Genomic DNA, 27,068 nt, shown 5'->3' with positions numbered 1-27,068 from the left:
CGCTACAGCTGTTCAATGTAAAGAGGTGTTTTTATTTGTTTGTTTGAAGGTTTTTTGAGATTACGTCTGTTTTGCGGTGTTGCACATACAGTCACAGTGGAGGGTATCTATCTCATTTCATGTCCTTAAATTTGCCAAAGAGTTGGCAGTGCCTCTCTTCCTCCCCTGGCTAACTTCAATTTATAGAAATCTTACTGGTTTATAGAATCCCAAACATGCAGAAATAGCAGGGTTTTGAGAGTCTTTACTAAAGTGCTACCAAACTCCCTTTCAAATAAAATCTGAGGGGCCCTGATATCTGAGAGTTGAAAGCTGACCTATTTTAGGAGATGCCCTGCTCTCTCTTCTAACCCCTCTTCATCAACTTTCAAGGCTTGGGCACAACTTGGAAACCATTAATTTATTCAGCACCCCTCATTTAATTAATGAAAAAATGTCTCACTCGATCAAGACAACAGCAGACCCCAAATACTGAATTATCCAGATCTGACTGTTCTGGGGGTGAACATGGTCAGTTTTGAGGTATCTTTCTGTAAATTAAAAAAAAAAAAAGAGACAACTTCCATTTGCAAAACCTAGAAATTAACAATGTGAATGGACTCATTCAATTTTTACAAATAATTACTGTACTTAATACTCATCTAAAGTCAAATTGTAAAGTTTTCCTGGAGTTACCCTTTAGCATATATAAAACACTGTGATTTACAAAGGGGCCTTATAATCATTTTGCTAGGATAAGTCAGAAAGGAAGGACAGCCACCATTGCTCCATAGATACACTGCATGAATGAAGATGCTTTCAGAAGCTGAGACAGCATTGTACATGAATGAGTCTTAGCATGAGCCCAAGTTTAAGGGCATGGACGTTAGGAGATGGGCTGATGGAGACATCCAATTGAAAAGGCTTGAGTAATACAAAATAGAATCAGGAATAAGAAAGACGAAGATCAAAACTACAAAAGCTGGGGATAAAAGGAGGATTAGATATAACATGGCTAACCTTACTCTTTCTTCAAAGAAGCAAAAATAATGCCGGGAATAAATCGATACTTCTTCACAGAAGATAGGACGTGAGCTATAAAAGCATGAAGAACAAGGTGCAACAGTACCATAAATCAGAATTCTAGAAGACGTGGTTTTAAAAACATATCACATTTTTAAAGACTTGGTAAGAAAAAAAAAAAGTCTATGTAAACTGAGAAATATAGACCTTTTAAAAACAAGTGGATTTATTAGCTACTAAGGTGAGAGTTGAGAAACCAGAACCTTGAGAGCTAGATACAGATTAGAGATGGATGTAATGAGATGTAATTAAAAGGGACACTTTCTAAAAGCTTAACACTTAGCCTACTTCTGAATCAGTGTGATCTGATTGGCAATTATTTTTGAATCATAACTTGTCCATATTTTTCCTAAAACTTACTGTTGTCAAGATTTCTTTATACTTTTTGTTTTTGGAATCATTTCAATGCAGTTACTCCAAAGACACAGTATATATTTGAGTTGCGATAAATTATGAAGGCAGTAAGAAAATGTTTAAAGAATATCGAGATGTCCCCTCTGGAATATTCTAGAGGAATAAACTCTCATATCCTAGTGTCCCTCTTCGGCTTTGACTCTGGCATGAAGATTATACATGAAAAAGCTCTGACCTGGTGGTTACCTTGTTTACGTGCTCTGATGGACCTACTTTAACCTCTCTTCTGAAATGTGCTATGTATTTTTAGCAAAATCCATTTGTTGTGCCATCTCCATGAAAAACATTTATTTACCCAATACAGTTGTGCTATCCAAGGGTCTCAATTCCACAGGTGCTTTTAACTCAGAAAGGAAATAATCAGCTCTATGTAAGGCACCCTGCAGATGATGTATGACTTGGCAACAAGGTGTGCAAAAGAAAAGGAGGCACTGAGCAGCCTGGGCTTATATCAAGTGTGTATCTCAGAGCCACGTGAAAAGGAGGAGCAGACCCAGTGCTATTAAATGGCTTCTGAAGAACTGGAAAGAAGGAAGGACTCTCTGGGGATGAGCAGCGGGATGACCCCGTGTGCCAGCCCTGTGACAAAGGATGTGGTGAAGGACACCAGGAAGCTGTGGTGCCAGCCAGACTGGCTAATCTCTTCTTATTTGTGTATTAACTCAGGCCACATATCAGCCTTTGTTGTTTTTTTTTTTTCCTTTCTGACTCCAATAACCCACTTTTTCAGCAACAAAATGATTTAAATTCCACTAACTTCCGAGAGATGGTGACTACAGGTTCTGAAATGTCACCACCACACTCTTAAGAATGCAGATGACAGAGGACAAACTCTCTCAGTGACAAAGCCAGCTGTCTGATGAGACAGCTTCTGATTCCCTGAGGACACCCATGTCACCTCACTGCCCCTGGCTCCATAGGACAAAAGAGAGACTGCAACTGTGTCCCACGGCTGGGGGAAGAAGTTAAATCGCTACACTGCAAACAGGACCTGTCACACAGCCCAATCTGTGGCACCAAGCTACCCCTGCCTGAAAACCAGGTTTTATTCCGGGAAAGAGGAGTCTTGGGAGCAAGACTAAAAGCTTTTATTGGTCTAATCAAGAAAAAAGAAACGGGGACAGTAGTCCCAGGGGACATTCTGCTCAATTACCTTCAGGTTGGAAGCCTGCCTATAAATTTAAAAGTTGCAAGAACATAAGACCATCCCTTTCCAAGACACTCAGGTCTAAAGAAGATGTGTAAATAAATGCTGACAATCCTGCTCTCAGGCTTGGTGTCTTACGATTATCAAAATAACAATAATCATTATGGAAAATCTGGAAAAGATAGAAAAAGATGAAGAAAAAATAAGAGTTATCCAAAATCAACTTAAGCACCCAAGGAGATCACTATTAATATTTGTTCTATATCCTTCCATCCTATTTATATTCCTTCTTCTAAGTTGCACATTTTCCCCACAAATTCTGAAACGGGGGCATGTCTTACAATCAATGCTATCTTTGATTGACAGCACTTTTCATTCTTAGTGGAGCATAAAATTTAAAACCAATCATGTGTAAGAACTGATAAAACACAATATGAGTGTGTGTACTTGTAAACTAGTTTTTAAGATCATGTTGTTAATATACTTTTTTTCTGTAACACATATGCACATATATATATATGTTTTATATATTTTATTGGAGTATGGGTGATTTATGGTGTTAGTTTCTGGTGTATAGCAAAGTGAATCAGCCACATATATGCACACACACATATACATATACATTATTTTGTAGAGTCTTTCCCCATATAGGCTATCACAGAGTACTGAATAGATTTCCCTGAGCTATATATCAAGTCCTTGTTACTGATCAATTTTGTATACAATATGTGTATATGCCAATCCCAACTTCCCAAGCCGTCCCTCCCCCCATTGTTTCTGCTTTGGTAATCATATTAATATACTCTTTTTAAACCACTAGAGTTTGCATTTCACAGGTTCACGACTTATTACAATTCTAGAAAGGATGAAATCTCATTTTGAGCCAATCTAACATTTAGAAACAGCTACCCTGGAATAATAGTAAGCAAAATATAGAGAGAAATGGAAAGATTCTGTGGAAAACTGTCCCTTTCTATAGGAAAACACTTCTTTTGGAAAAAAAAAAAAAAATGGAATGATATAATACGGATACGTAGGTATCTGCTAATGACTGTTTGCTTCCTTCAGCCACTGGATCAGTCTCACCGTTCTCCTGGCAGCTGCGTTCAGGAGGCCCTGGGGTGAGCAAAGGGCATCGGAGTAGAGGATAATGACATAAACATGACACTGCTCCAGCTCGGAGGCCAACAGGCCGATTCCATCAAGAACAAATGAGAAAACCTCTAATCACTGCACTTTCTGTTCCCCGGCTATTTGCGCCCTCTCCCTGTACCTATCCACATTTCCTCACTTGCTAATTCCCTGCCTTCCTGCAACTGCCTGCCTTCTGACCAACCGACCGACCACCTGCCCTCTGCATGTGGTTGCTGGAAATGCTTGGTTTTTTGGGAACTTGTGCTCAAGGGCAGATAAACTGACCCAAGCAGGGTTCTGGCTTTTCTAGGCTCAGTTATAAAATGAGGAATGGGCTCTGTCAGTAAGTTTCAGGGGCACCTCAAGTGGGCCACCAGCCCCTCGGGGGAGCAGGGGGAGGGGAGGATGTGGGCTGCTTAAAACTCAGCAACACCCTATCCTTTTGTTTTCAGACATCACATCGATTTTATAATTTCCAGCAGCAGTAAAGGCAGGCGTGAGGGGCTTTGTTGGCTTTTTCAGGTGAGGGCAGGGATTGGAAAGCACGGGGATGGAGCCTGAAATGGGGGAACCCTACACAGTGTTCCCCTAGGTTTCTTGTAGTGTTAAAACTCAAATGACTCCCTAAGCTAAAGGGGTTCACTGGTGACACAGCCCTCCCCAACACACCCAGGGACTGCCCCAACCAGGTGCTAATCAATCTCTTTCCACCCACGGAGTTCAGACTAACACCCTGAGAAGGTAGGAGGCCTTTATGCTCCAAGAGGACCTGACCAGAAGCTTAGAAAGGCTACTTGGGGTTTAAGGGCAAGACAGAGGTTTACTTCTGTCTTCCTTTTTTTTCCAAGTCAAATTGATAATGTATTTCATTGTTAACATGCCATAAAAAATACATTGTTAATTTTTCTCCCATTTCCCCTTTGCAATTATTCCTTCCAGCTTGGAAACAAAAATAACAAAGGAAACCTTCCTGCTTGCAAAGCATGTGTGCCAACCTGGAGACTGTGCATTTCCTTTCTTCAGAAGTTCTCGTTCATTCTCACATGCGCTGGAGTGGGTGGGCAGGTAGGGCTCCCTGATGGGAGGGACAGGATGTGGGCAAGAACCCAGGGGTAAGGAAATAAGGCAGTCCTAGAGACTGGACCTAATACAGGCCACATAACAGTAGTCATTAGGTATCGGTGGGGGTCAGTCTGGAGGCAGGCAGGAAGGCACCCCAATTAGGGGAGAGGAAATCTAATTGCCTGTACTGCCAAGAAATACCATGGGTTTTCAAGTCCAGAGCTGAGACCCAGCCCTGCACCAACTCTGGTGACCTCTTCCAGGCGGAAGTTACCCCTAAGGTCTGCTCAGAGGCAGCCTGAAGCCTTCCCCCAGCAGTCTCACCATCACCCCCCGCTGACATTAAGGAGCCTGTTCCCTTGGCTGGGGCTCCAGGTGTCTCCTGATCCAGCCCAGGCAGCTTCCTGCTTGCCTGCAAAGTGCCAGGGGACTCTCAGCCTCAAATCACTGACTTTCCTTTTGCTTCTGTCCCCCTCCTACCCCTGTCTACTCCCCGCCACCCTGGAGAAGCAGGTTAAACAGAGAACAGAAGAAGTATGAGATATTATGTAAGAAGGAGCAGAATTTAACAATTAGTTAGCTTTGTGAGACAGGGAGTTAAAGCCAGATCCGGCGATGGGAGCAGAGTCTGCTATTTCCAAAAAAGAGGCAGTGAGGCTTGGGGGAGAATGGCAGAAAGCTGGCTCCAAGGGGGTCTGAGCTGGTCTGAGAGTCCCAGGGTCTGGGGCCATGTGGGCTCTGCCCCCTACCGCTCAGAGGTTGATAAACTGTTTTTCACAAGGAGGGAGGAACAAGGCCACCCTCAGCCTGGACTGACCACCGAGAAGCATGGTGGGGGTAAATGCAATCACTGGGCTTTTAAGGGAAAACCCTCAGAGTAGATAAACCTCAGCAATAGCATCGTTAAATCTGGCCCTAGTCTGTGTCCTCACAGCTTTTTATCCCAATGGCCTTGCAGAGAAGCTGACAGCTTGTTAAGGTTTCTTACTTGTTCCTCTTGGTTCTCAGAAGCTTTGCTTCCTCAGCCAGCATCTAATCTGTGCACACGCACACCATGCGAAGGCCCAGGCTGAATACATAAGGCAACACTGGGGCCAAGGGTCTTGGGGTGGGGAGCAAGTCACCAAATCTCACTCACTGATCAGTCCTTTTGCAAAGTTTTCTGAGAGCACTGGGTGACCGGATGCTGCTGTGAGGAGATGTTTCCCACATCACCTGGGAGCCGGCTGCTGCTCTGGGGCTGGGGGAGGATCTGAGGGCAGGAGCAGAGTGCTGTACAACAGCCCCCTTTCCAGGAGACAGCCAAATGCTTTCTCAAGCAACTCAGGGCCTCAGGATCAGAGCCAGGGCACCCAAGGGTCCCCATTCCAGAGTTCAGGGGAGTTGTAAGCAACCAGGGGCACATGTTGGGGACTAGACTCTTATTTATTTATTTTAGTTTCTTTTTGGTATTGTTGTTGTTTTAAATGGCTGCACTCTTTGCATATGAAAGTTCCTGGGCCAGGGACTGAATTCGAGCCACAGCTGCAGTAACGCTGGATGCTTTAACCCACTGTGCTGGGTTAGGGATCAAACTCACACCTCCATAGCAACCCAAGTTCCTGCAGTCGGATTCTTAACCCACTGAGCCACAGCAGGAACTCCAGAGACTAGACTCTTGTACTACTGTTCCTCTAGGGCTGTCTTTCTGCTCCAGCCTCCTCCTTCACTTTCCCAAAGAGCTCCTGTCATGAACCTCACTCCCTTCCCTCACCTCCTTGCCTCTCCAACACCAGATTTTCACTCTTTGCAGGGTCCAATAGGACCAGTGCATTCTGGTAAAGGCACTTTTACTTTGCCTGCAAACTCCACTTGCAATCTGGAGAGAAGCACAAGGGGCAGGGAAATGTGGGCTGATGACCTGCCGTCCCTCTTGATTTCACAAGGCCTCACTGTCTGCTTCGTGCCAGCAGAAATTCTACTTGGAAGTACTTGTAAAGTGTGAAGTCTCCTGCATGCCTAGAAGGCAACAAAGTGCTCTCTTGCAGACACTGTGCACCTCTCCTCTTTCATCTCGATCCTCCTCATGATACCGCCTCAGACCACTTGGGCAGAGCTGGGGGATTGTCCTTGCCTCCTCTCACCCTCCTGCAGTGTGACAGTGGTCCCAAAGGCTGTGACCTCTCATGTCTGTGACTGGCTCCTGCACTAGCCTCCAAGCTCCCAAAGAGCAGGGACACCAGCTTTTCTCATCTGTAGTCTTAGCACGTGGGCCAGGCACTTAATAACATCTGGGGAGAGAAAGACTGGACTCAGACTACCTGAGAAGTGGGACAGTGGGGTGAGAGGTCAAGCACCCAGATTTGAATCCCAGCACTGTTACTTAAGACCAGTGTGCGCCTCCGTTTCCTTATCAGGAAAATGGGGATAACAGGTGGCCCTACCCTGCAAGGAATAACGTGAAGGTTCAATAAGAGGGTGTAAGTAAAAGCCTGAGAACTGATCAGATCAGGGCAAGCAGGGAGGAAGGGGGAGGTGATCACAGACTTGGTTCATATTCCAGCAGTTGCCAGGTAACTCCGGAAAGCTGAGAAAACACAGGCCCCAATTTTGTGTCAGGGCTGTCTAAGCCCCATCATCTAAACGCCAAAGCGGAGCCCATGTATACGGCCCCAGTGGCTGAGGGCCTGCAAAAAGGCAACACACAAATCGAAACCTCAAATCTATTAGGAAAGTTCAAGTGGAAAGCTGTCTCTCTATTTGTCTCGCCTTCCAATTGTCACCCTGCAGTCAGGAAGCGAAGCATTCATTCCATCAGGCTCTGGATCCCTTTTGCCTTCTGTGTGTGAGTCTCCAATCTGCCCTCCTCCCCTTGCTCTCAGGCCACAGTGCTGCCCACAAGAATCCTCCCACACATCTCCGCCAAGATTATTCATGGTCCTCAGATACTCCTCCTGCCAGTTTTCTTTTTCACAGAATAAGTGGCTGAAATCACTTTTAACATTTCATAAAGCAAACAATCCTAGGAAGACTGGGTGGGGGGTAAAGGGAGAAAAATCAAATACATCACAGAATAGCCTTAATAAAGGATTTTTATATTTCCGAGTTCCCTGTAATTTTCACATCAGGCATCATCTTTATAATTTGGAAGCTAAGTGAATGAAAGGAGGGTTCCTCCACAGCCATGCTCCCAAGCAGACCACCAGCTTACATCACAGAGGCAGCTCACAGGCTGCGAAACCAAATGTAAATACAGAGCTCTAAAGATAGCTGTGGCAGGCCCAGCTCACTGGCCATCCCAGCATCCATTCCTCATCCTCTTCCTCCAACCGCCTTGACTATAGACGCCAAAAATTGTGAGACTACTTTCCTAGTCTCCCTTGAAGCTGGAGGTAGTCACAGGACACAATTGGGGCTAAGAGAACATCAGTGAATTTTGCTGGGGGTTTGTGGAAAATTCTTGCTTTCCAGTCACTCACACTGCCTCTACTGCTTCTTTCTGTCTTGACTGGAAATGTGACGTCGGGAGCTGCAGCAGCCATCTTGCAACCATGAGTAGATGGGCAGGAAAGGCCATGAGAACCATGGAGATGTCAATGCAGAGCCCTATCCTAGTTTGGTCCCAACAACTAGGACTTCTTATGTGGGAAAAGTAACCACTCATTTGTTAGGCCACCATAACTTTGAGTTTTTAGTTACTTGCAGCTAAAAGCATTATTGATTCACTATCTCATCCTTATCTATAAAAAAGGACCTCACCACTAATTCAACACTATTACTGCCATACCAGGTTTTAAAGTAGATATACTATCTCACTTGATCTTCTTTGATGTTTTGGACCCATTTATCCAAGCATCATTATTTGTACATCTCTACTCAAATGACTCATGGCCACTTTAGGGTCAGGACTGTGTCTCTTCCAGGACTCCCTATCCCAGGAAGTACCTTGATCATTCACTTAGTGTCCAAGTTAGGGTCTTTTTATCTTGTACACACTCTCTATCTAACATCACTAAGTTCAACAGATTTCATCGTCCAAATATTTTTCTAACCTACCCATTTCTTTCCACTAACACCTAAGCCTAAGTTATGCATACCTGCACCCTTGGAATAGCTGTCTAACTGGTCTCTCTACATTCATACTTGCCCTTTCCACAGTGAATTTAGAAAAATACAAATGTAACCATGTCATTTCCTCCCTTATAATCCTTTAATGGTTTCTCGTGGCCCCCATGATAAAGTATACATTTCTTAAGATTTAAATGGTGTTGCCTGATCTGGGCCCTAACCACCTCTTAAGCTCCTCCAGCCCTATCCTGAGTCTCTCCTCTTGGCTGTCTGAGTTTCAGCTCTAATGTCATTTCAGCTTCTCAAACTTGTCATTTACATTTCTGTTTTACGGCTACTACTTATTATGTTCCCTATATGGGGGGAAGAGGTTCTCCTATGGCTCTATGGCCTACTTAACCCTTTCTCATCCCTCTGCAGCCCAAACAATACATTTTCCATTTCAGATGTTGTACTTTACTGTTCTAGAGTTCCAGTTGTTTTTTTTTAAACAGTTTCCATTTCCCCTGTTTACCCATCTGTTCATTCATTATGAACATCTTTTCCTTTAAGTTCCAGACCATTTATATAATAGATGTCTCTGTCTTTATCTCCCAATTCCAACATTGGGACTATCTCAGGATCTATTTCTATTGGGCTGGCCCCTTTTTCCCTCCTTTATTATGACTCACAATTTCCTGATTCTTTGCATGTCTAAGAATTTTTTATTATATGTTGGACATCACAGATGAAATTAATCTTGCATCAAGTCTAGATTATGTTGTTTGCCTTTGAAGGTGTTGAGTTTTGTTCTGAAAGTTCCTTTTGAATTTGTCAGGCTTACTTTAATTTTTTTATTGAGATGAGTCTATGTTGATTTTGTCCTTGGTCCTAGGGTATCATCCACACCTGTAATACATAGCCTTTTTTGGGGTCTCAACTACATACTTTTGGCTAGGCCATAACTCCAAGGTCTCAGAGACTGTGCAGCCCTCTGATATCTCTGTTATCCTCTCAATTCCATAGCAATCACTTTCTATTAGGCCTTGTGGAGACTCACTTTGTGCAGGTACGGCCCTCAGCCAAAGTCCTGCAGTGAACATAGATTTCTGCCCACCCCTACCACTCCCACACCACTCCCTCTTCTGGTTTTAAGGGCAAACCTAGCACTGACCTCCAAAGGCAGATTTTTCAATAATTCTGTATTGGAGTTCGGCAAGAACCAGGCAAGTCACCATGGTAACTAAACATTTCTGCTGAACAGTTGAAAATTCACAGCTGACAGTTTAAAGAATAATGCCACTCAGTTAGGTTATTACATTTCCAGTTAGAGGTTAAGGTGAAAACAAAAGAGCTAATTAGGTGGCCTTTCCACCAATGCCTATTACAGAGTCATCTGACAGGTCCTTGAGTTGACCTGGCAACCCTCCCAGGAATGCAGTGGACCCTAACTGTCAGCAGGGAGGGGCTCCCGCTGCCTAGGGTATTACAGAAAACAGTGTCCTCAGCTTTCTTCTCATTCGGGCTCTCAAAACTACCAGTGTGCTTAAAAGGAGCAAGGTACCATGTTAACAAGTTCTAATGAGTAGTCTTCCAAATCCATATGCCATTCTCTGCTACATTCTGAATAAACGGAAATGGGAAAACCGTCTCATTTAAAGCATGTCTTTTGAGTGAGAGAACTAGAGGTCATATAACCATATGGCATTGGTATTCTGAGTTGGTGTACTCCAGTTCTAACTCAGCAAAGTTTTGTAGTGATCAGAAGTTATTTATAACTTTGTGCTTTCTTTGCATATAAGAAGTGCAGTATGGGATCCGACCCAAAGTCCATTTCAGTCAAGTACTGCATCTCTGACGGAAAAACCCATGGGCTATCATGGAAGGCACAACTCTCCTTACGGTGACGACCACAGAGTAACAACTTCCATGACACACCATCAGCAGACTTTCATGGTGTCTTTACCTTTTCAGATCCTGCCTCCTTCCAGTCTTAGGCTAACACAGAGATCACCAAAATGCCACAGGAAATGTCCCTGATTTGCTCTGATCACTTCTCTCTGGCTCAATTCCTGAAACTTGGTAAGCTCAAAGACTATCTTGTACAGACTGGTTCTGGCATACCCAGAACAGGTTATTTTGCTCAGTCTAGTGGTGACTTAATAAGCAAGATCCCCCTTTCAATGGTCGGTTTTATCTTGAATTCCTAAAAACATGAAGAACCAGAGGCACCTTAAAGATTACTTCCATGACACACAAGGAAATGGAGGTGCAGGGACTCACACTAGCTTACACAGTTAACCAGAGACACAACAAGAGTCAAAGTCCATACAGATGGCCAAAAAACACATGAAAAGATGTTCAACGTCACTCACTATTAGAGAGATGCAAATCAAAACCACTATGAGGTACTACCTTACACCAGTCAGAACGGCCATCATCAAAAAGTCTACAAAAAATAAGTGCTGGAGAGGGTGTGAACAACTTCCATGACACACCGTCATTAGCCCTATTACATCAGGAACCCTATTACACTGTTGGTGGGACTGTAAATTGGTGCAACCACTGTGGAAAACAGTATGGAGATTCCTCAGAAAACTAAAAAGAGAACTACCATTTGATCCAGCAATCCCACTCCTGGGCATCTACCCAGAGAAAACCATGACCTGCAAAGGCACATGTACTCTGATGTTCATTGCAGCACTATTTTCAATAGCCAAGACATGGAAACAACCTAAATGTCCATCGACAGAGGAGTGGATCAAGAAGATGTGGTACATATACACAATGGGATATTATTCAGCCATTAAAAGGAACGAAATACCAGCATTTTTAGCAACATGGATGGATCTAGAAATTATCATGCTAAGTGAAGTCAGCCATACAATGAGACACCAACATCAAATGCTTTCACTGACATGTGGAATCTGAAAAAAGGACAGACTGAATTTCTTTGCAGAACAGATGCTGACTCACAGACTTTGAAAAACTAATGGTCTCCAGAGGAGACAGTTTGGGGGGTGGGAGGATGTGCTGGGATTATAGGATGGAAATCCTGTGAAACTGGATTGTGATGATCATTATACACCTACAGATGTGACTAAAAAATAAAGTCAAAGTCCAAAGCTTTGGTTCCTGGCTTCATTCACTTTCATCCTGGCCTTCCCTCATGGAGACTGCTATCTCTTCACTCCTTTCAGTGAGTGGACACTTTGAAACATCGTTCTATCTTTCTGGAGGTCTTTATTAGAACTACATAGGTAAGGATACATATTTCCTTTCTAGCTTTATGCTGATATAATTGCAGATAAAGATGAATGTCTTTTGGCCTCTATGGCAGTAAAACACGATGTGTCGAAAGATCAGCAAACAAGGGCTTAAATGACAGCCAGGTGCTATTCTTGATTTCCAACCAAAGGACCCAAACCCAACATCCTCTAAGTGAGTGACCCTGAGGCTCACGTGGTTCCTGTCTGTGCACCCATGGCTCTAACAGCTCTTCCTAGAGTTTACCCCCAACAGTGAGACTCTCCAATACCCAGAAAGACCTTGGTGTTGTCTGCCGACATGTATGCATTATGTATCCAGGCTGACACTCACCTTTGCATAAGCAGTTGTCTTAATAAACCACTGTCTGAGGTACTTCTGTTCCACCTTTGCTCCAGAACGCCACGAACAGCCATGTTCATCCACCTGCTCATTGGCAAGCACTGTTTGATCCACTGGGTCCCAGTTAACCAATGCCTGTTATAATTCATAAGACAAAATGGTGCAGTCTGGTGAGTATACTGAATAGGATCACACTGAAGTTCCTTACATGTGAGGAAAGGTCTGCAGAGGCAGTATCTCTGCTCTGAGACTTGAGGGCCTCTCCCTGGAGCATCGCTTGGCAAGGAGATCACAAGCAAGCTGTAAAAAAAACATGAACTACCTCTGGGCTTTCATCTTATTAGAACAGGTTTGGAAAGGAAAGCTGTAATCATGTGCCTAACTCAAGTTTGATATCTGCTTGTATTGGTGGTTGGAAATTTTAGTAAGCAGAGGAAAAGAAGAAATAATGGTACCTAGAACTTAGCAGAACTGGGTTACTTTAGGGGAAACAAGTATATTTATTTTAATATAAACAGCTAACACTTACTGAGTGACTGCCATGGGTTAGATGCTATGCTAAGTGCTTTACTAAGGTTGGCTTTTCTAATCCTCACAACCATCTTTTGCACTAAGAATATTATCCCCATCGTGCAGAGGAGGGACTTAAGGAACAGAGACATTAAATAACTTGCCTAAGGTCACACAGTCAATAAGTGACACAGACAAGGTAGGAACTCAGGTCTCTAGGAACTGTAAACATTTTTGCAATTTTTAAAGACTTCCGTTTAAATTAAGGTACAATATGCATGGAGTAATGTGGAGAAATCTAAGGTGCGCAGCTCAATCAATTTTTACCATCATTCATAACAAAACATACAACATTCCCAACACTCCCAGAAAAATCTGTTATGCCTTCTCCCAATCAACATGTGCCCCCCTAAAGGTAATAATATTCTGAGATCTACCTCCATAGATTTATTTGGCTGACAGAACCTGTGGTCTCTACCATGATGATGTTTCTCTCTGTAGAGTACTTTTTTGTGTGTGTGTGCTTTTTAGGACCGCATATGGAGGTTCCCAGGCTAGGGGTTGAATTGGAGCTATAGCTGCTGGCCTACACCACAGCCACAGCACCTCAGATCTGAGCCGCATCTGCAACCTACACCACAGCTCACGGCAACACCAGATCCTTAACCCACTGAGCGAGGCCAGGGATCGAACCTGCAACCTCATGGTTCCTAGTGGGATTTGTTTCTGTTGCACTATGACAGGAACTCCTCTCCATAGAGTTCTAATTCATTTTTACCTTTATTTAAAATAAAGACCTCTGGATCTACATTTATTCCTTTAGTTTAGGTACAACTTAGTACCAAAAGATGTGTTTGGGCAATAAAATACATATTGTTTTAAAAATTTTTAATAAGAAATTCTAACAAAAGGTTGTGCTGAATATTGTCCTTTATCTCCCAAATCTCTTCCTACCTGTTCTATACCCCGGGAAGCTGCCCCTGTGCCTACATTAACCAGGACCCTGCCCTCTGGCTGGGTTCAACCAGTGAGAGGCACCCTGGCCTCTTCCCAGTTGGGCCACAGCCCCTACTGGGCAGGCCTTGCCTATCGTTCCTGCTACCACTATCCCAGTTCCAGTAAGGGCTCCCCAGTGTCACCCCTGCCACCTTGGGTGGCAAAAACTCCTTCCGTTGCCAGTGCCCAGTGCTTGATGGTCCCTTGTGTGTTTCCCTAAACTCTGCACAGAAAGAGTCTTTTCATGACATTCTCTTCAATGACTGCTTTCAGGTAGGCCCTCTATTTCCTGCTGGGACCCTGACTGATCCAGAGACCTCTCTAAAAGTTACATTAAAAAGCAGGAGTGGGGAGTTCCCGTCATGGCGCAGTGGCTAACGAATCCGACTAGGAACCATGAGGTTGCGGGTTCGGTCCCTGCCCTTGCTCAGTGGGTTAATGATCCGGCGTTGCCGTGAGCTGTGGTGTAGGTTGCAGACGTGGCTCGGATGCTGCGTTGCTGTGGCTCTGGCGTAGGCCCGTGGCTACAGCTCCGATTGGACCCCTAGCCTGGGAACCTCCATATGCCGCGGGAGCGGCCCAAGAAATAGCAAAAAGACAAAAAAAAAAAAAAAAAGCAGGAGTGGGTAGAATCTAACCCATCCATGGGGTGGTTTTACAACTAAAATGTAGTACATCCACTGAAAAATTTAAGCCTGTGAAGCCTAGCGGTGGTGTGGGAAAGACATGCATTGAATGATTCCCTGCCCCTCATTCTAGGGCCACCAGGTCCTTGAATCCATAAACATAAAGAGACAAAATACAGGACAAATTACCTTAGACCTCAAAACTTTCGGTGAATAAACCAGTAGTGACTTATTTATCTATTTTCATTGCCTGTATTGGGGGAAGGGTACCAGTTAAAATAAAAGATAAAAAGAAAAGCCAAGTATTGTTTATTAACCAGGACAGCTCTTTCGAGAGGCACTCCCCCTACCCACCCCCCAAAAAAACCCATGCAGAACTAAAAGGATATAAAATATGAAGGGAGAAGAAAAGTCCTATATGCCTTCACCCCTGCCTCCTGCCCTCAGATGACATGGAGAAACAAACACCCAGCATTGCAGACTGCAAAAACAAATAGGGCTTTATTTTCTTATCAACATTCCCCACACGTCCTGGCATCTCTCAGACTCTAGGTTACAAAATGCAATAGGGAGATGTGCTCCTAAGAGGTTTACACATTATAATAAAACCCTGACGTTGAACGAAAGACAAATAAAAGCGATACACAAAAGCAATTTTTCTCCAATGAAAGTCTTGGAGGGACAGGAAAAACACAAAGGAAATAAAGTCTCAAATCAAAGATGCATCATTGTGAGAACCCACTTGGGCTTCTTCCCAGGACTGCGATCCCCCCTCAGGCACAGAGCTATGGGACTCAGACAGCCTTTCCACAGGGTGGTAAAAATGCAGGGCCTATGGGGTCCAGGAAGTACAGCAGGTGCAGCCTATTGAAGCCCCAGAATTGCTTCAAACTCCCTCTCCCAGGTCTCCTCTGTTATATAATGGTCACTATCCTACAGCTTCCCTTCAAGCCACGGTAGGTCTTCCCTCATCCAGCATCCCTGGATTTTCACATCTGAACACCTACTTTGATGGACGTCCTGATTTTTAAGCAAGCACAGTACTTGCTACATAGAGCATGGTTTCTGGACAACTCTACTGACTGGAGTCACCTCCCTGATTGACTATGTTTTTATCACCTCCTAAAGCCAACTCCATGCTTCTTAGAGTTCCCTATCTTAACTGTGAAATACAGCCTCTCTCTGTATTTTGAAATCAACCTGAAATCACTAAAACACTTGCAAGAACACTGAACTCTAGTCAGTTTTGCCCCCTGTTTCCTTCACACCAGTTATCTAGCAACATCACAGACGAGCCATTCCAAATAAGAGAACTTCCCCAGTTGATTAAGGGTTAAACACCAGGATTAAGAGTAACTTGTGAGATGCTCAGGAAGTGTTTTAGAAATGCACAGCACAACACAATTCTAAACACAACTCTGCCATGTTCACAGGATCAATTCTGCACAGTGACGGTGGGTGCCCCGATATTTTTGCCTCCTTCCCCTTTCTTGGCTGTTAGGCTTTTAGAGGTGTGAGTTATGATGGGGTGCCCTGGGGATTCTCAAGGCAAAATCACCCTAATTTTAAGTTTATCAGCTCTCCTTTCTGCACCACAGCAGCCATGGTACCCACTGTCCCAGCAGGCCTCCTGTTCCAAACCTCACCCTTTCTCATCTGGAGGTCCTGCTCTCTCCTGAGATTCTCCTTCCTCTTTTCTCCCTGGGCCTCACCTTTTACACAGGGTGCCAGTCCCTTCTAGAACACATCTCCCACTAGTGTGCTTTTGTCTCCTGGCCAATGCATCACTCTTCAGGCCTTTGGCTGTCCTCCATCATTTTCCTGGCTTCTTTCTCCTCAATCTTTGCTTTTATATGACGGAAGACCCTTTCTGAGTCTCCTGTCATGCAGCTTTAGCTTTCAGGAGGCTGGTAAAATATATGTTTTAGGGTATTGATTTTCTCAAGGTCTATTAGCTTTTTTCTTGACAAAAGCACACTTAATTAAGGAAAACCACACACATCTTATTAAAGGATCTAATTCTCAAAATCGATCTTGCTCCATTCCATCCAGAATGGGCCTGAATTTGGACTGAGTCCAGAATGGGAGGGTGGAAGGTTCCCAAGGCCACCACCTCCCAAAGCCACCAGGGGGCGGACTGGGAGAGGCTGCCTGCTAGTGCACCATGTTTCTTTAAGTGCGTTTCCTGAAAATGAGGCCACGCTGCAACTCTACCTTAGATGGGTGAATCAGCACTACCAGCATCTGCCACTGAACTCATGGAGATAGCAAAGTCAAACATGTAGATTAGGTGGCTCTCCACAGTTCCCCAGAATGTCCAAGTAGACCACAGCATCACTCTTCTCTCTGCCAACTACATCCTCGGAATCATTTTTGTTTTCTTTAAACCAGAGAGGTGAAATGAAGGTACAGCTCTCTATATTCATATTTTTGGATTGAAATATTTTTGTTTTGTGAGAGCAAGAACAGATAGCTCCTTTTTGCAAGGGAAATGAATGTTTTAATGGACAGTGCTTGTTACAAACAAAAGATTCAAACACTCCAGTTTTGTTTCATAATGCTCTGCTAAGATACTTTCCCCAAACGTCCATTTATACAGTTTATAGCCAGGTGAATTTAAAGATTAAGACTATCTTCTATTAAAAAAAAATAAGTTATGACAAGGCTGTTAGAGGAAAAGTATTACTATGTGATTAATTTTGGCTAAATATGCTTTACAAAGTATGCTATATATAGTCTTTCTAAAGTAAATTAACTTTCTAATGTTAATTTCAAAAGTTTACATTTTGAAATAAACCCCAGAAATAGAATCCTAACTGATATCAATATATTTTATGTTTAAAGCTTAATTTGAAAATGGCTATCCAATAAAAGGAGATTTACCTGGAAAAAATAGCTTGCACTAGAGCTGACTCTGATCTTCAAACAATGCACCAAGTGTGCATATGTGTACTGTATTTATGATTCTTGCTTAAGATCATATCATTTAATAGTGACTTAAAATTAACACACCAAAAATATTTTAGTCAACAACTAGCAATAAAAACACTATCTTTCTAAGTGAAAACCCATGAAATAATCTACATTGTTTTTCAATAATACTTTCCCATAGTCAGACTGTTTTAATATTAGCCAAGAAGCCTCAGGATTTTTTAACTTTCTATTTTTCCAATTTAAATATCCTAGTGATTCCGGGTAATTGCAGGCACAATCAGGGGGGCATTTATTGAGCACTGTACTCTGTGCCAGGCACTGACCCAGCCTCTCCGCAATTATCCACCTGTTTAATCCTTATAACAACCTATGGAGTGGGGAGAACAATCGCATCCCAAAGATATCCACGTCCTATGTCACCCAAAACCAGGATGCCCACGTTACTGGCAACCAGGGAATGTTACCTACATAGCATGAAGTGAAGGATTCTGAGATGGGGAGGTAACCAGATAGGCCCAAAATAATGACAAAAGCTCTAAAAAAGAGTCAGAGTCAGAGAGAGAGATGTGATGGAAGCACAGGTCAGAGAGATTTCAAGAGGCTTTGATCTGGCTTTGAAGATGGAGAGAGGTCCAAAGTCAAGAAATGGAAGCAGCCTGCAGAAGCTGGACAAGGCAAGGAAACAGATTTTCCTCTAGCGCCTCCAGAAAGAAGACAGCTCTGCCAACATCTTGATTTTTAATCCCAATGAGACCCATTTCATGGATCTCTGATCCCCAGAACTGCAAGACAATAAATTTATGTTGTCTTAAGCGACCCGATTTGTGGTAATTTGTTACAGCAGCAGCAATAAGAAATGAATACAGGCTGTTCCCAGGAGAGAAGTATTCAGAGGGAAAAGTGGACCACATTCCCCAGGGGCCTGCACGGCACAGGCAGAGAGAGGGAGGAGTATCACAATGATTGGGAACAACTGGGAACAGAACCATCTGGAGCCAGCAGCACGGCTGTGCCTGAGCATGGGTGAGTGGGGGGAGGGGGGTCCCCTGGCACCCCTTCCATCTTTAGAAAAGTTCAGCTGCTCAGATGCTTCATGTGACTGATTGGCTTTGGATCCAACCCAACAGTGATGAGGTTAAGCTTCCTATCTTGGTTTGATGTGCTTAGAACCAAAGCGGCATGAATAGACCCAGAGCAGAGACAGAGAAGCAAGTGTCCTGTGATGGAATATTACAATATACTCAATATATTCAAAAAGTCAGTTTAAGTGTACAATAAATAGATACAAGAAAATCAGGTGTCCCATGAAGGAATACTACCCAGCCCAGCTAAGGGCTCCATGCAAGGAACGTCAACACTATTACATTAACATGTTACATCATTTCATATCCCCTGCATATGAACAGTAACCACACAACTGAGGATAGGCAACATCAGCTAATAATGATGCAGTGTACAACTGCTGAGACTCTTTAAAGAGTCATTCACTCTTTTCTATGTTTGATCTGCAGGATACTCCCTGCTTTGCCACAGCTTTTTCATGTCTTATAACTTTGATTTTTGTTTGTCTTTCTTACTGTCACTTGGAATACATAATGTAGCTCACAGTATCTCACTCCCTCTGCCTGGACCCAAGGGTGACTCCAGTGTGGAAACTCCTTTTGGATGTAATTATGATCCAACTGGAGCAAGGGACACCCCTCTGAGAAGGTGTCTCTGTCATGCTGCTAGATTTGCACCCAATCTGCTAATTGGAGGGGAACCTGATGATTTTTCCTACCAATCCTCTTCCTACCCTTTCGCTTCTGAATATTAAAAAACACTGTTAAGAAAAATTACCCAAAACTTAGAAATGGGCAAAAGGGATTGATAGGTGTCCCTTTAGGGTACACTGGGACTGGCTAGCACACCTACATCCCTCAGGGACTATCTGATTTTCTTGAGATGTGTACCTTTGTTTGACTCCCTATTCACTATTAAGTTACTTTACAACCTTGCCAGGGTGCAAGAAGAGAGAAATTCCTGAGTTTGTAGGAAACTCATAGCAACGCAGATGCTTTTTGTCTGAGAGTGATGCAAACGGTTCCCATGCAATGACAACGCAAATCACTTGTGTCTCACAGACGGTCTGGAAAAGTAAGTTTATGCCTTGTGGTATATTAAGCAGTTTTGGTTCTATGAGCAAATTCATTTCAGCATACCCTTGGCTCTATACATTGCCTTTTTGTGAAATCTCACTCGAACCAGTCTTAACATATAACCGGTTCTCTCACCAATGAATTGAATAAAATCTTTTATACATGTTCATTTTGTATTTGTATGGGAGTCATATTTTTAACTTTTGAAAATTATAATTTAACAACATAAAAGGTCTGTTGTAGTTAGGACTTTGGACAGGTACTTCTGTCTTTCAGGAAAGAAAATTGACCCAGGAGGGTTTACAGTTGTTGAATATTAGTATGATTCAGTTTTATAAAGTTCTCACTCTAAATTCATCCCAAATGTTAATGGGGACTGAATACTTTCTTTAAAAAAAACAACCCAAACTGGGAGTCCCTGTTGTGGCTCAGTGGTTAACGAATCTGACTAGGAACCATGAGGTTGTGGGTTCGATCCCTGGCCTTGCTCAGTGGGTTCAAGATCTGCTGTTGCTGTGAGCTAGTGTAGGCTGCAGACTCAGCTCAGATCCTGTATTGCTGTGGCTGTGGCATAGGTCAGCGGCTATAGCTTTGATTAGACCCCTAGCCTGGGAACCTCCGTATGCTGCGGATATGGCCCTAGAAAAGACAGTAAGACAAAAAACACAAAAGCAAAAAAACCAAACTTGGGAATTTGGTTAATGAACCCAACTAGGATTCATAAGGATGTGGGTTTGATCTCTAGCCTTGCTCAATGGGTCGGGAATCTAGCATTGCCGTGAGCTGGGTGTAGGTTGCAGATACAGTCGGGTCTGGCGTTGCTGTGGCTGTGGCTGACTTGACCCCTAGCCTGGGAACTTCCACATGCCGCAGGTGTGGCCCTAAAAAGCAAAAAAATAAAAATAAATAAAAAACAGAAAAACAAAAAAACCCCCAAATTAACGACATAATATTTTAAACAACCAACATTTTAATATCCTTAATTAAGAGATGAGAGTGGGGTAGGGTTGGTATACTTTGTACAACAGTTCTCACGGTGTGGTACATAAACCTCTGGGGTCCCTGAGACCCCCTGCAAGGGGTCTGCAGCTCAAAACTATTTTTATTATAATAATAATGTGTGGGTAAAACATCCATTCACCATACAAAATAGAACAACACATTTTAATATAATAGAGGTCAAATAGTTCATTGATGTTTAGCTTCAACCTTGCAACTGACCTTTCAGAACCCATCACTTGTTGAGTTTTGGTATAGAGCAAAGGAGAATGCTCATAATTGTCTGAAATGTTTATTAAAATACTCCTCCACTTTAGGAGGTTCTGTCCATTAGTTATTCTAATATTTAACATTATAATTTTAAGTAATAAAATCATGCTACTTCAGGAGTTCCCGTTGTGGCTCAGCAGTCAACAAACCCAACTAGCATCCACGAGGACACAGGTTCAATGCCTGGCCTTGCTCAGTGGGTTAAGGATCCGGCATTGCCGTCAGCTGTGGTGTAGGTCGCATATGCGGCTCAGATCCTATGTTGCTGTGGCTGTGGTGTAGCAACCTGGGGCATATGGAAGTTCCTGGGCTGGGGTCAAATCAGAGCTGCAGCTGCCGGCCCACACCACAGCCAGAGCCATGCCAGATCCAAGCCGCATCTGTGACCTATGCTGCACAGATCCAATGCCAGATCCTTAACCCACTGAGCAAGGTCAGGCAACAAACCTGCATCCTCACAGACACGTGTCATGTTCTTAACCCACTGAGCCACAGTGGAAACTCCCTTTTCTTTCCAGAAAAACAATGATTAATACAAGTACTCGTCTTTATAAGACGAAGCAGTGTGATGTAACCCACAGAGTAGTAATCACAATTCTATGTCATTAAATCCCTCTGGTCAAAAGAGAACATCTCAGAGTGCTCTTGTGGCACAGTGGGCTAAGGATCCATTGTTGACACTGCAGCAACTTGGGTCACTGCTATGGTGTGAGTTCTATCCCTGGGCTGGGTATTTCCTTATGCCAGGGTGCAGCCAAAAAAAAAAAAGAGAACATCTCAAACACAAAGGTACAATGAGTTTTCTACTTGATACTTCAGAATCTTCTAGACCTGACTAGTACTTCTCTTATGTGAAAGCAGATTCTCTTACGATGGGAACGTTCTACATGTGTGTTGTACAACGCTAGCTACTACCACCTGAATGTGGTGTGACTGAGGACCTGAATTTTTAATATTATTTAATCTTAATTACTTTAAACTTAAGATTCAACAAGAACATGCAGCTAATGGCTATCGTTATACTGGACAGTGTGGTTCTAGGCCATGTGATGAGACTCTTTCTCTCCCACCATTGAAGGCTCATCCACTATTACTGAGCTCCTGTTATAAGAAGCATTCCATTACTTGCGAGGACACTAAGTATGGGCACTGTGATTATAGTTCTCTAAATCTTACCTCTCTCTTCCCAAGACCCAGCAAGGAAGACATTATCACTCTTAGCCACTCCCTGGGCCTGCTGTGATTCAGTGCATGAATGAGAAGTTGTTTCCATTTTCACTGCTACTGTGGGTTTATTTTACTTCTTATTTTATAATGATGTCTTCTAAGAAGATGGAGAAGGTTTACAGAATTTTTAAGGCATAACTAACTTTATCTTACCTCCTTCTGATAGGCCAGTCCAGCTTCATAGAGTTTAATAAAGAGATACTGAGTCCATCTATAGTAATCTGGTAAACACGTGGTTATTTCCTGCCAAAGAAGGAGAGAAATCATGTATCTGGACCATTGCTAACATTCCTCCTCCCAAAGTATGCATTGGGTTTGCAATTCAACTTTGAAAAGCAATCACACTGCAAAGATATTTATCAATCTATAATCATTTTACCAATTCGTAAAATAAGGGAAGAAGCAATTGATTCTGGGAAGAGAGTTGTTATTGAAATGTCACCTTCACCTTTCCCAGATCATGTTTAATGATGAGAAACTCAACTTGAGTGTTCTGCACAGCTCCAGCCACCCCCTGTTGCACCCATGCAAGTAACAGGTGAATTACATTGTGCAAAATTGGGTATTACCATTTTTGTCAGCATAGACATATTTGGGGGTCTATGAAGCCAATTTGCAAATGTAGTAAATAAATTCTGGAAGCAATCACAAAATTCAAGAGGAATATTTGCCTGCTTCAGTAGGATCTTCACTTGAAAACAAACCTGTGTTTCCATATATACCTGGGGCCTGGTACCTCTTTTAGACTCATTATATGCCATTTATCCCATTATGTGAATCAAGCTGTAGTCTACTTAGGAAGGCCTATTAAAAACATTATCAAATATTAAACTGAGTGAGAAATCACCTGGCTTGTATTTTGAAGCCTAAATTGAATGTTCCCAATATTTCTGTCCTGAAAACACATGCGCTATAGAGTCTTTAAAATCAGATTATTAATTAAACAGCCAATAAGATTTAATTAGTTAATTAACCACTGAGGTTTGCAGCTAATGAGGTCAGTATGCACCTCTACACTGTCACACTGTTTCTTTTCAAGTGCTCTTCTTTCAGTTCAATGAATAGCAAGGTGTTCCTTGGTGGCCTAGTGGTTAAAGGGTCAGGTATTGTCACTGTTATGGTTTGGGTCACTGCTGTGGCGTGGATTCAATCCCCGGTCTGGGAACTTCTGCATGCCATGGGCATGGCCAAAAAAAACCCAAAAAAACAAAAAAACAAAAACAAAAAACGAAAAAATGGATGTAGGGCAGGAGACATTCTAAATGGTTCTGTTCGTACTTGACTATTGACAAAGGGCCTACTTCTGTCAAAAGTGCAAAAAACTGGAGTTCCCGTCGTGGTGCAGTGGTTAGCGAATCCGACTAGGAACCATGAGGTTGCGGGTTCGGTCCCTGCCCTTGCTCAGTGGGTTAACGATCCGGCGTTGCCGGGAGCTGTGGTGTAGGTTGCAGACAAGGCTCGGATCCTGCGTTGCTGTGGCTCTGGCGTAGGCTGGTGGCTACAGCTCCGATTCAACCCCTAGCCTGGGAACCTCCATATGCCTGCGGGAGCGGCCCAAGAAATAGCTGACAACAAGCAACAACAAAAGACAAAAAGACAAAAAAAAAGTGCAAAAAACTCAGTCTTTCCTCAGATGAGTAACTGAGGAGAGAGTTTAAAGCCCACAACAGGAGGGCAAGTGTGGCAGGAACTGAGCAAGGTAGCAGGTAAATTCCTACTGCCCCCAGTGGGCGATATTTCTGATGTAAGGTTCTTGGGTCCTTTTACATGCTCTTTTGTAAAAATGGTTTGGTAATAGCTATTAGAAAACAAATAAACTCTGATCATGGGCTCCACTCACCCCTGCAAGGCAGGGAGCACATAACCAGCCAGTCTAACAGCTTTGCCCACACCATAGCTGTCCCCTGCCAATGCCAGGGTCAGGATTTCTGAGCCATGCACACACACAGCCTACTCCAGCTCTCAAGGCTCCACAGACATCAAGTCCATAGGGCACTGTACACAAGGCGCTTTACCAACACAATAATCAGACCAGCACCCTGTGGGAAGGCTTGCTCCCCCAAACCTCCAAACTCATCCTCATCCCATCATCTCTTCCTCAACAGCCACCCCCCCCCCACCCCACCGTGACCCTGGCACAGACAAGCAACTTAAGAGCTTCCATTTCTAACAAAACCCAGGGCAGGGGCTCTATTTGGTCTATTTTATTTTGCTCATCATGTACGCTCGGGTCCTGGCACATTAAGGCACCCCAAGTTGGTGCTGGATGAACAGTAAACTAAATAGATGTAGGAATGCCTACATGTTGATTTAAATTTGTATCCCTCATGGAGGTTTCATAAACTCATTTCAAATCACACCAGTCCACAAGATGACATGGAGTAGGGAATGCGGTAGAGATAAGAGGAATGTGGTGGAAATATTCCCTAGACCTTGTTAGTGTAGACATATTTTCAAAATTCTTATCCTTTAGAGGTCTAAAGAAAAAGGTGAAGCAAATATGACAAAATAATGACAACTGCTAAATCTAGGGGTTGGGCTCTTTTCTCTATTGTGCTGTATATTTAAGTCTTTCAAAACAAAATATCAAAATACTCCTAATGAATGTGTACATATGTATATATACATATATATTTTCTCAGCCCCTGAATCTGTTTCCATAGATTGAGAGTAAAAATTGCATAGTAATGGAACAGCAAGGTAATCTTCATTTAGGTTTGGGGTTTTGAAAATCACTTTTATCCAAAATAGAAAAAAGATGATAGATCTAGTCATGGGGGAAAAAAAGATAAGTTATCCAACTGAGCATTAGCCTACTTTCAGTCAGATGTGTGATGCAAAGTACACTGGCTTTGGAAGTGCCAGCTCTAAGGTGAGGCGAGGGGTCGGGGGTCCAGGCCCCCTTCATTCCCCTGCCTTCAAACTTGGGTCCGGCCTGTTTTATTTATATTGTGCTTCTGCACATGTCATTTGAAGACAAAGTAACATTAGCTGCTAAAAAAAGACAACTTGAAAACCAGAGCCCCAGGACTGTCACTCCAATCCCTTCCAATCCCTGCAGCTGTGCTTGGCAACGTGTTTACCTCACTTGCACTGCTCCCCCTGCTAAAGGGTTGGAGTCTCCTGTCTGGAGGAGGCTGGGGGTATCTTGAGGATGGGAACTTCTGGCCCTGCCCATCCATTTCCATCTGCTGTGCTCAAAGCCCAGCCTAGCCCTCAGTACTGCCCGCTTGATGAAGAAAGGCCAGAGCAGGCGTCCAGTCTCCGAAGAGCCATGAACACGGCTGGGGTGGGACCCTGTCAGAAATGCATTTCCTGAAAAAGTTATAGAAGCTTTCTGGAACCTCCCCAATTTTCTTTTTTTTTTTTTTCCTTTTCTTTGTTTTAGGGTCGCACCTAGGAGCATATGGAGGTTCCCAGGCTAGGGGTTCAATCAGAGCTGTAGTTGCTGGTCTATACCACAGCCAGAGCAACACAGGATCTGAGACACGTCTGCAACCTACACCACAGCTCATAGCTATGCCAGATCCTTTAACCCACTGAGCGAGGCCAGGGATCGAACCTGCATCCTCATGGATGCTAGTTGGGTTTGTTTAACTACTGAGCCACGATGGGAACTCCATAATTTGCTAATTAAAACACACACACACACACACACACACACACACATACACACACACTCAAAAACCCTAACAGCTATTTCCAGGCTTCTAATGCCTCAACTCAATAAAAATCATCAAAGATATCTTTCTGAAATTAAATTGCCTAAAAGCTTTAACCGTAGTTGACTGGCTAGAAATTGAGACTTCCTTTTCACATTTTGGGAACTACTTATTTAAAACCCAGCCCTGAGGACAAAGGTCTTCTGGGGTTTTAGCACCCATGAAGATGTCACAAGCCCTTCCTTCCTTTTTCTAAAGCAGGGATTCTTGATGGGGAAACTTCTGCTCCCCGGATAATGACTGGAGACATTCAGTTTGGAGTAACTTGGGTGGGGCGAGAGGGGGCACAAGGGGAGGGAAGTGCTATGGGCACTAGTGGGTGGAGGCAAGGGATACTGCTAAAACCCTACAGTGCACAAGATAGCTCCTAGAACAAAAAATTATTCAGCTGCTAAATGTCAATAATGCCAAGGGAAGAAACCCCATGCTAAGGGTTTCAACCTTTTTAGTTTGAGTCTGCAACCACAGACAGACAGATGAGGGGGAATGAGTCCAAGCAATTCTCTGAAAGATATTCCATAAAAAGCAATGAAAGGTCCTTGGGAAAAGGAGAAACAGAGAAAATCACCTCAGGTTTCCCTTCTCCAGCTGGCGTGACCCCATCTCCGTTGAACACGTTGAGCAGTGCAAGTGGGATGCTGCACAGGGCAGCCACCGGCCCTTCTGCTAACTCTGAGACCGACAGAGGGGAGACCTGGCAAGTCTGGGTGCGGCAGACAAGGTCTGAAGCTGCTCTGCCTGCATAATGCTGCTCACTGGGAATGAGTGACTGACTTTACCATCTGAATTTTAAATCATTTAGCATGCCTCCAAGTAGTTGTCTGACGTGTAAAATCCCCTGTCATAAATTCATGTAATAAATTTCCAATTTTGAAGTTAGAGAGGCATACAGTTTTTCATGATATAACATTAGTTTAAATCCTCACCCACGAGAGAGTTGTTGAACGAAGAAATGTTTAAAGATCATGCACTGGCATCCGACCTACAGCACCCAAATGTCTAGGCCCAGGCCTGCCTGTACTGCAAGGGGGCGCCTATGTCAGTGGGGTGGGGATTCCTGTCCCCAGGTTATAGGAGGGTACCATCTTGGTAAGACTGCTCAGCGAGACCACCAGGGAAGCCAAAAGAGGGCTGTTCACTCTGTTCCCAATCCCCTTTCCTTCCCTGTGCCTTCCTCTGCCCTGCTTTCCAA

General features: G+C 43.5%; 1 protein-coding gene across 1 annotated transcript in view; it reads right to left on the bottom strand.

Annotated features, from left to right (window-relative positions):
• Positions 1-27,068, bottom strand: part of LARS2 (leucyl-tRNA synthetase 2, mitochondrial) — a 167,212-nt gene that overhangs the window by 77,932 nt on the left and 62,212 nt on the right. The window contains exons 6-7 of the mRNA XM_047771844.1: positions 22,308-22,397; positions 12,446-12,589 (exon numbers count right to left, since the gene is read on the bottom strand). Of these exons, the coding sequence (XP_047627800.1) occupies positions 12,446-12,589; positions 22,308-22,397 (234 nt within the window). The remainder of the gene's footprint in view (positions 1-12,445; positions 12,590-22,307; positions 22,398-27,068) is intronic.

The sequence above is a fragment of the Phacochoerus africanus genome, chromosome 1 (genome assembly GCF_016906955.1).
Source record: "Phacochoerus africanus isolate WHEZ1 chromosome 1, ROS_Pafr_v1, whole genome shotgun sequence".
In the NCBI taxonomy this organism is placed as follows: domain Eukaryota; kingdom Metazoa; phylum Chordata; class Mammalia; order Artiodactyla; family Suidae; genus Phacochoerus; species Phacochoerus africanus.
Note: the sequence above shows the minus strand (reverse complement) of the source record. Positions and strands in the feature narration are given on the sequence as shown.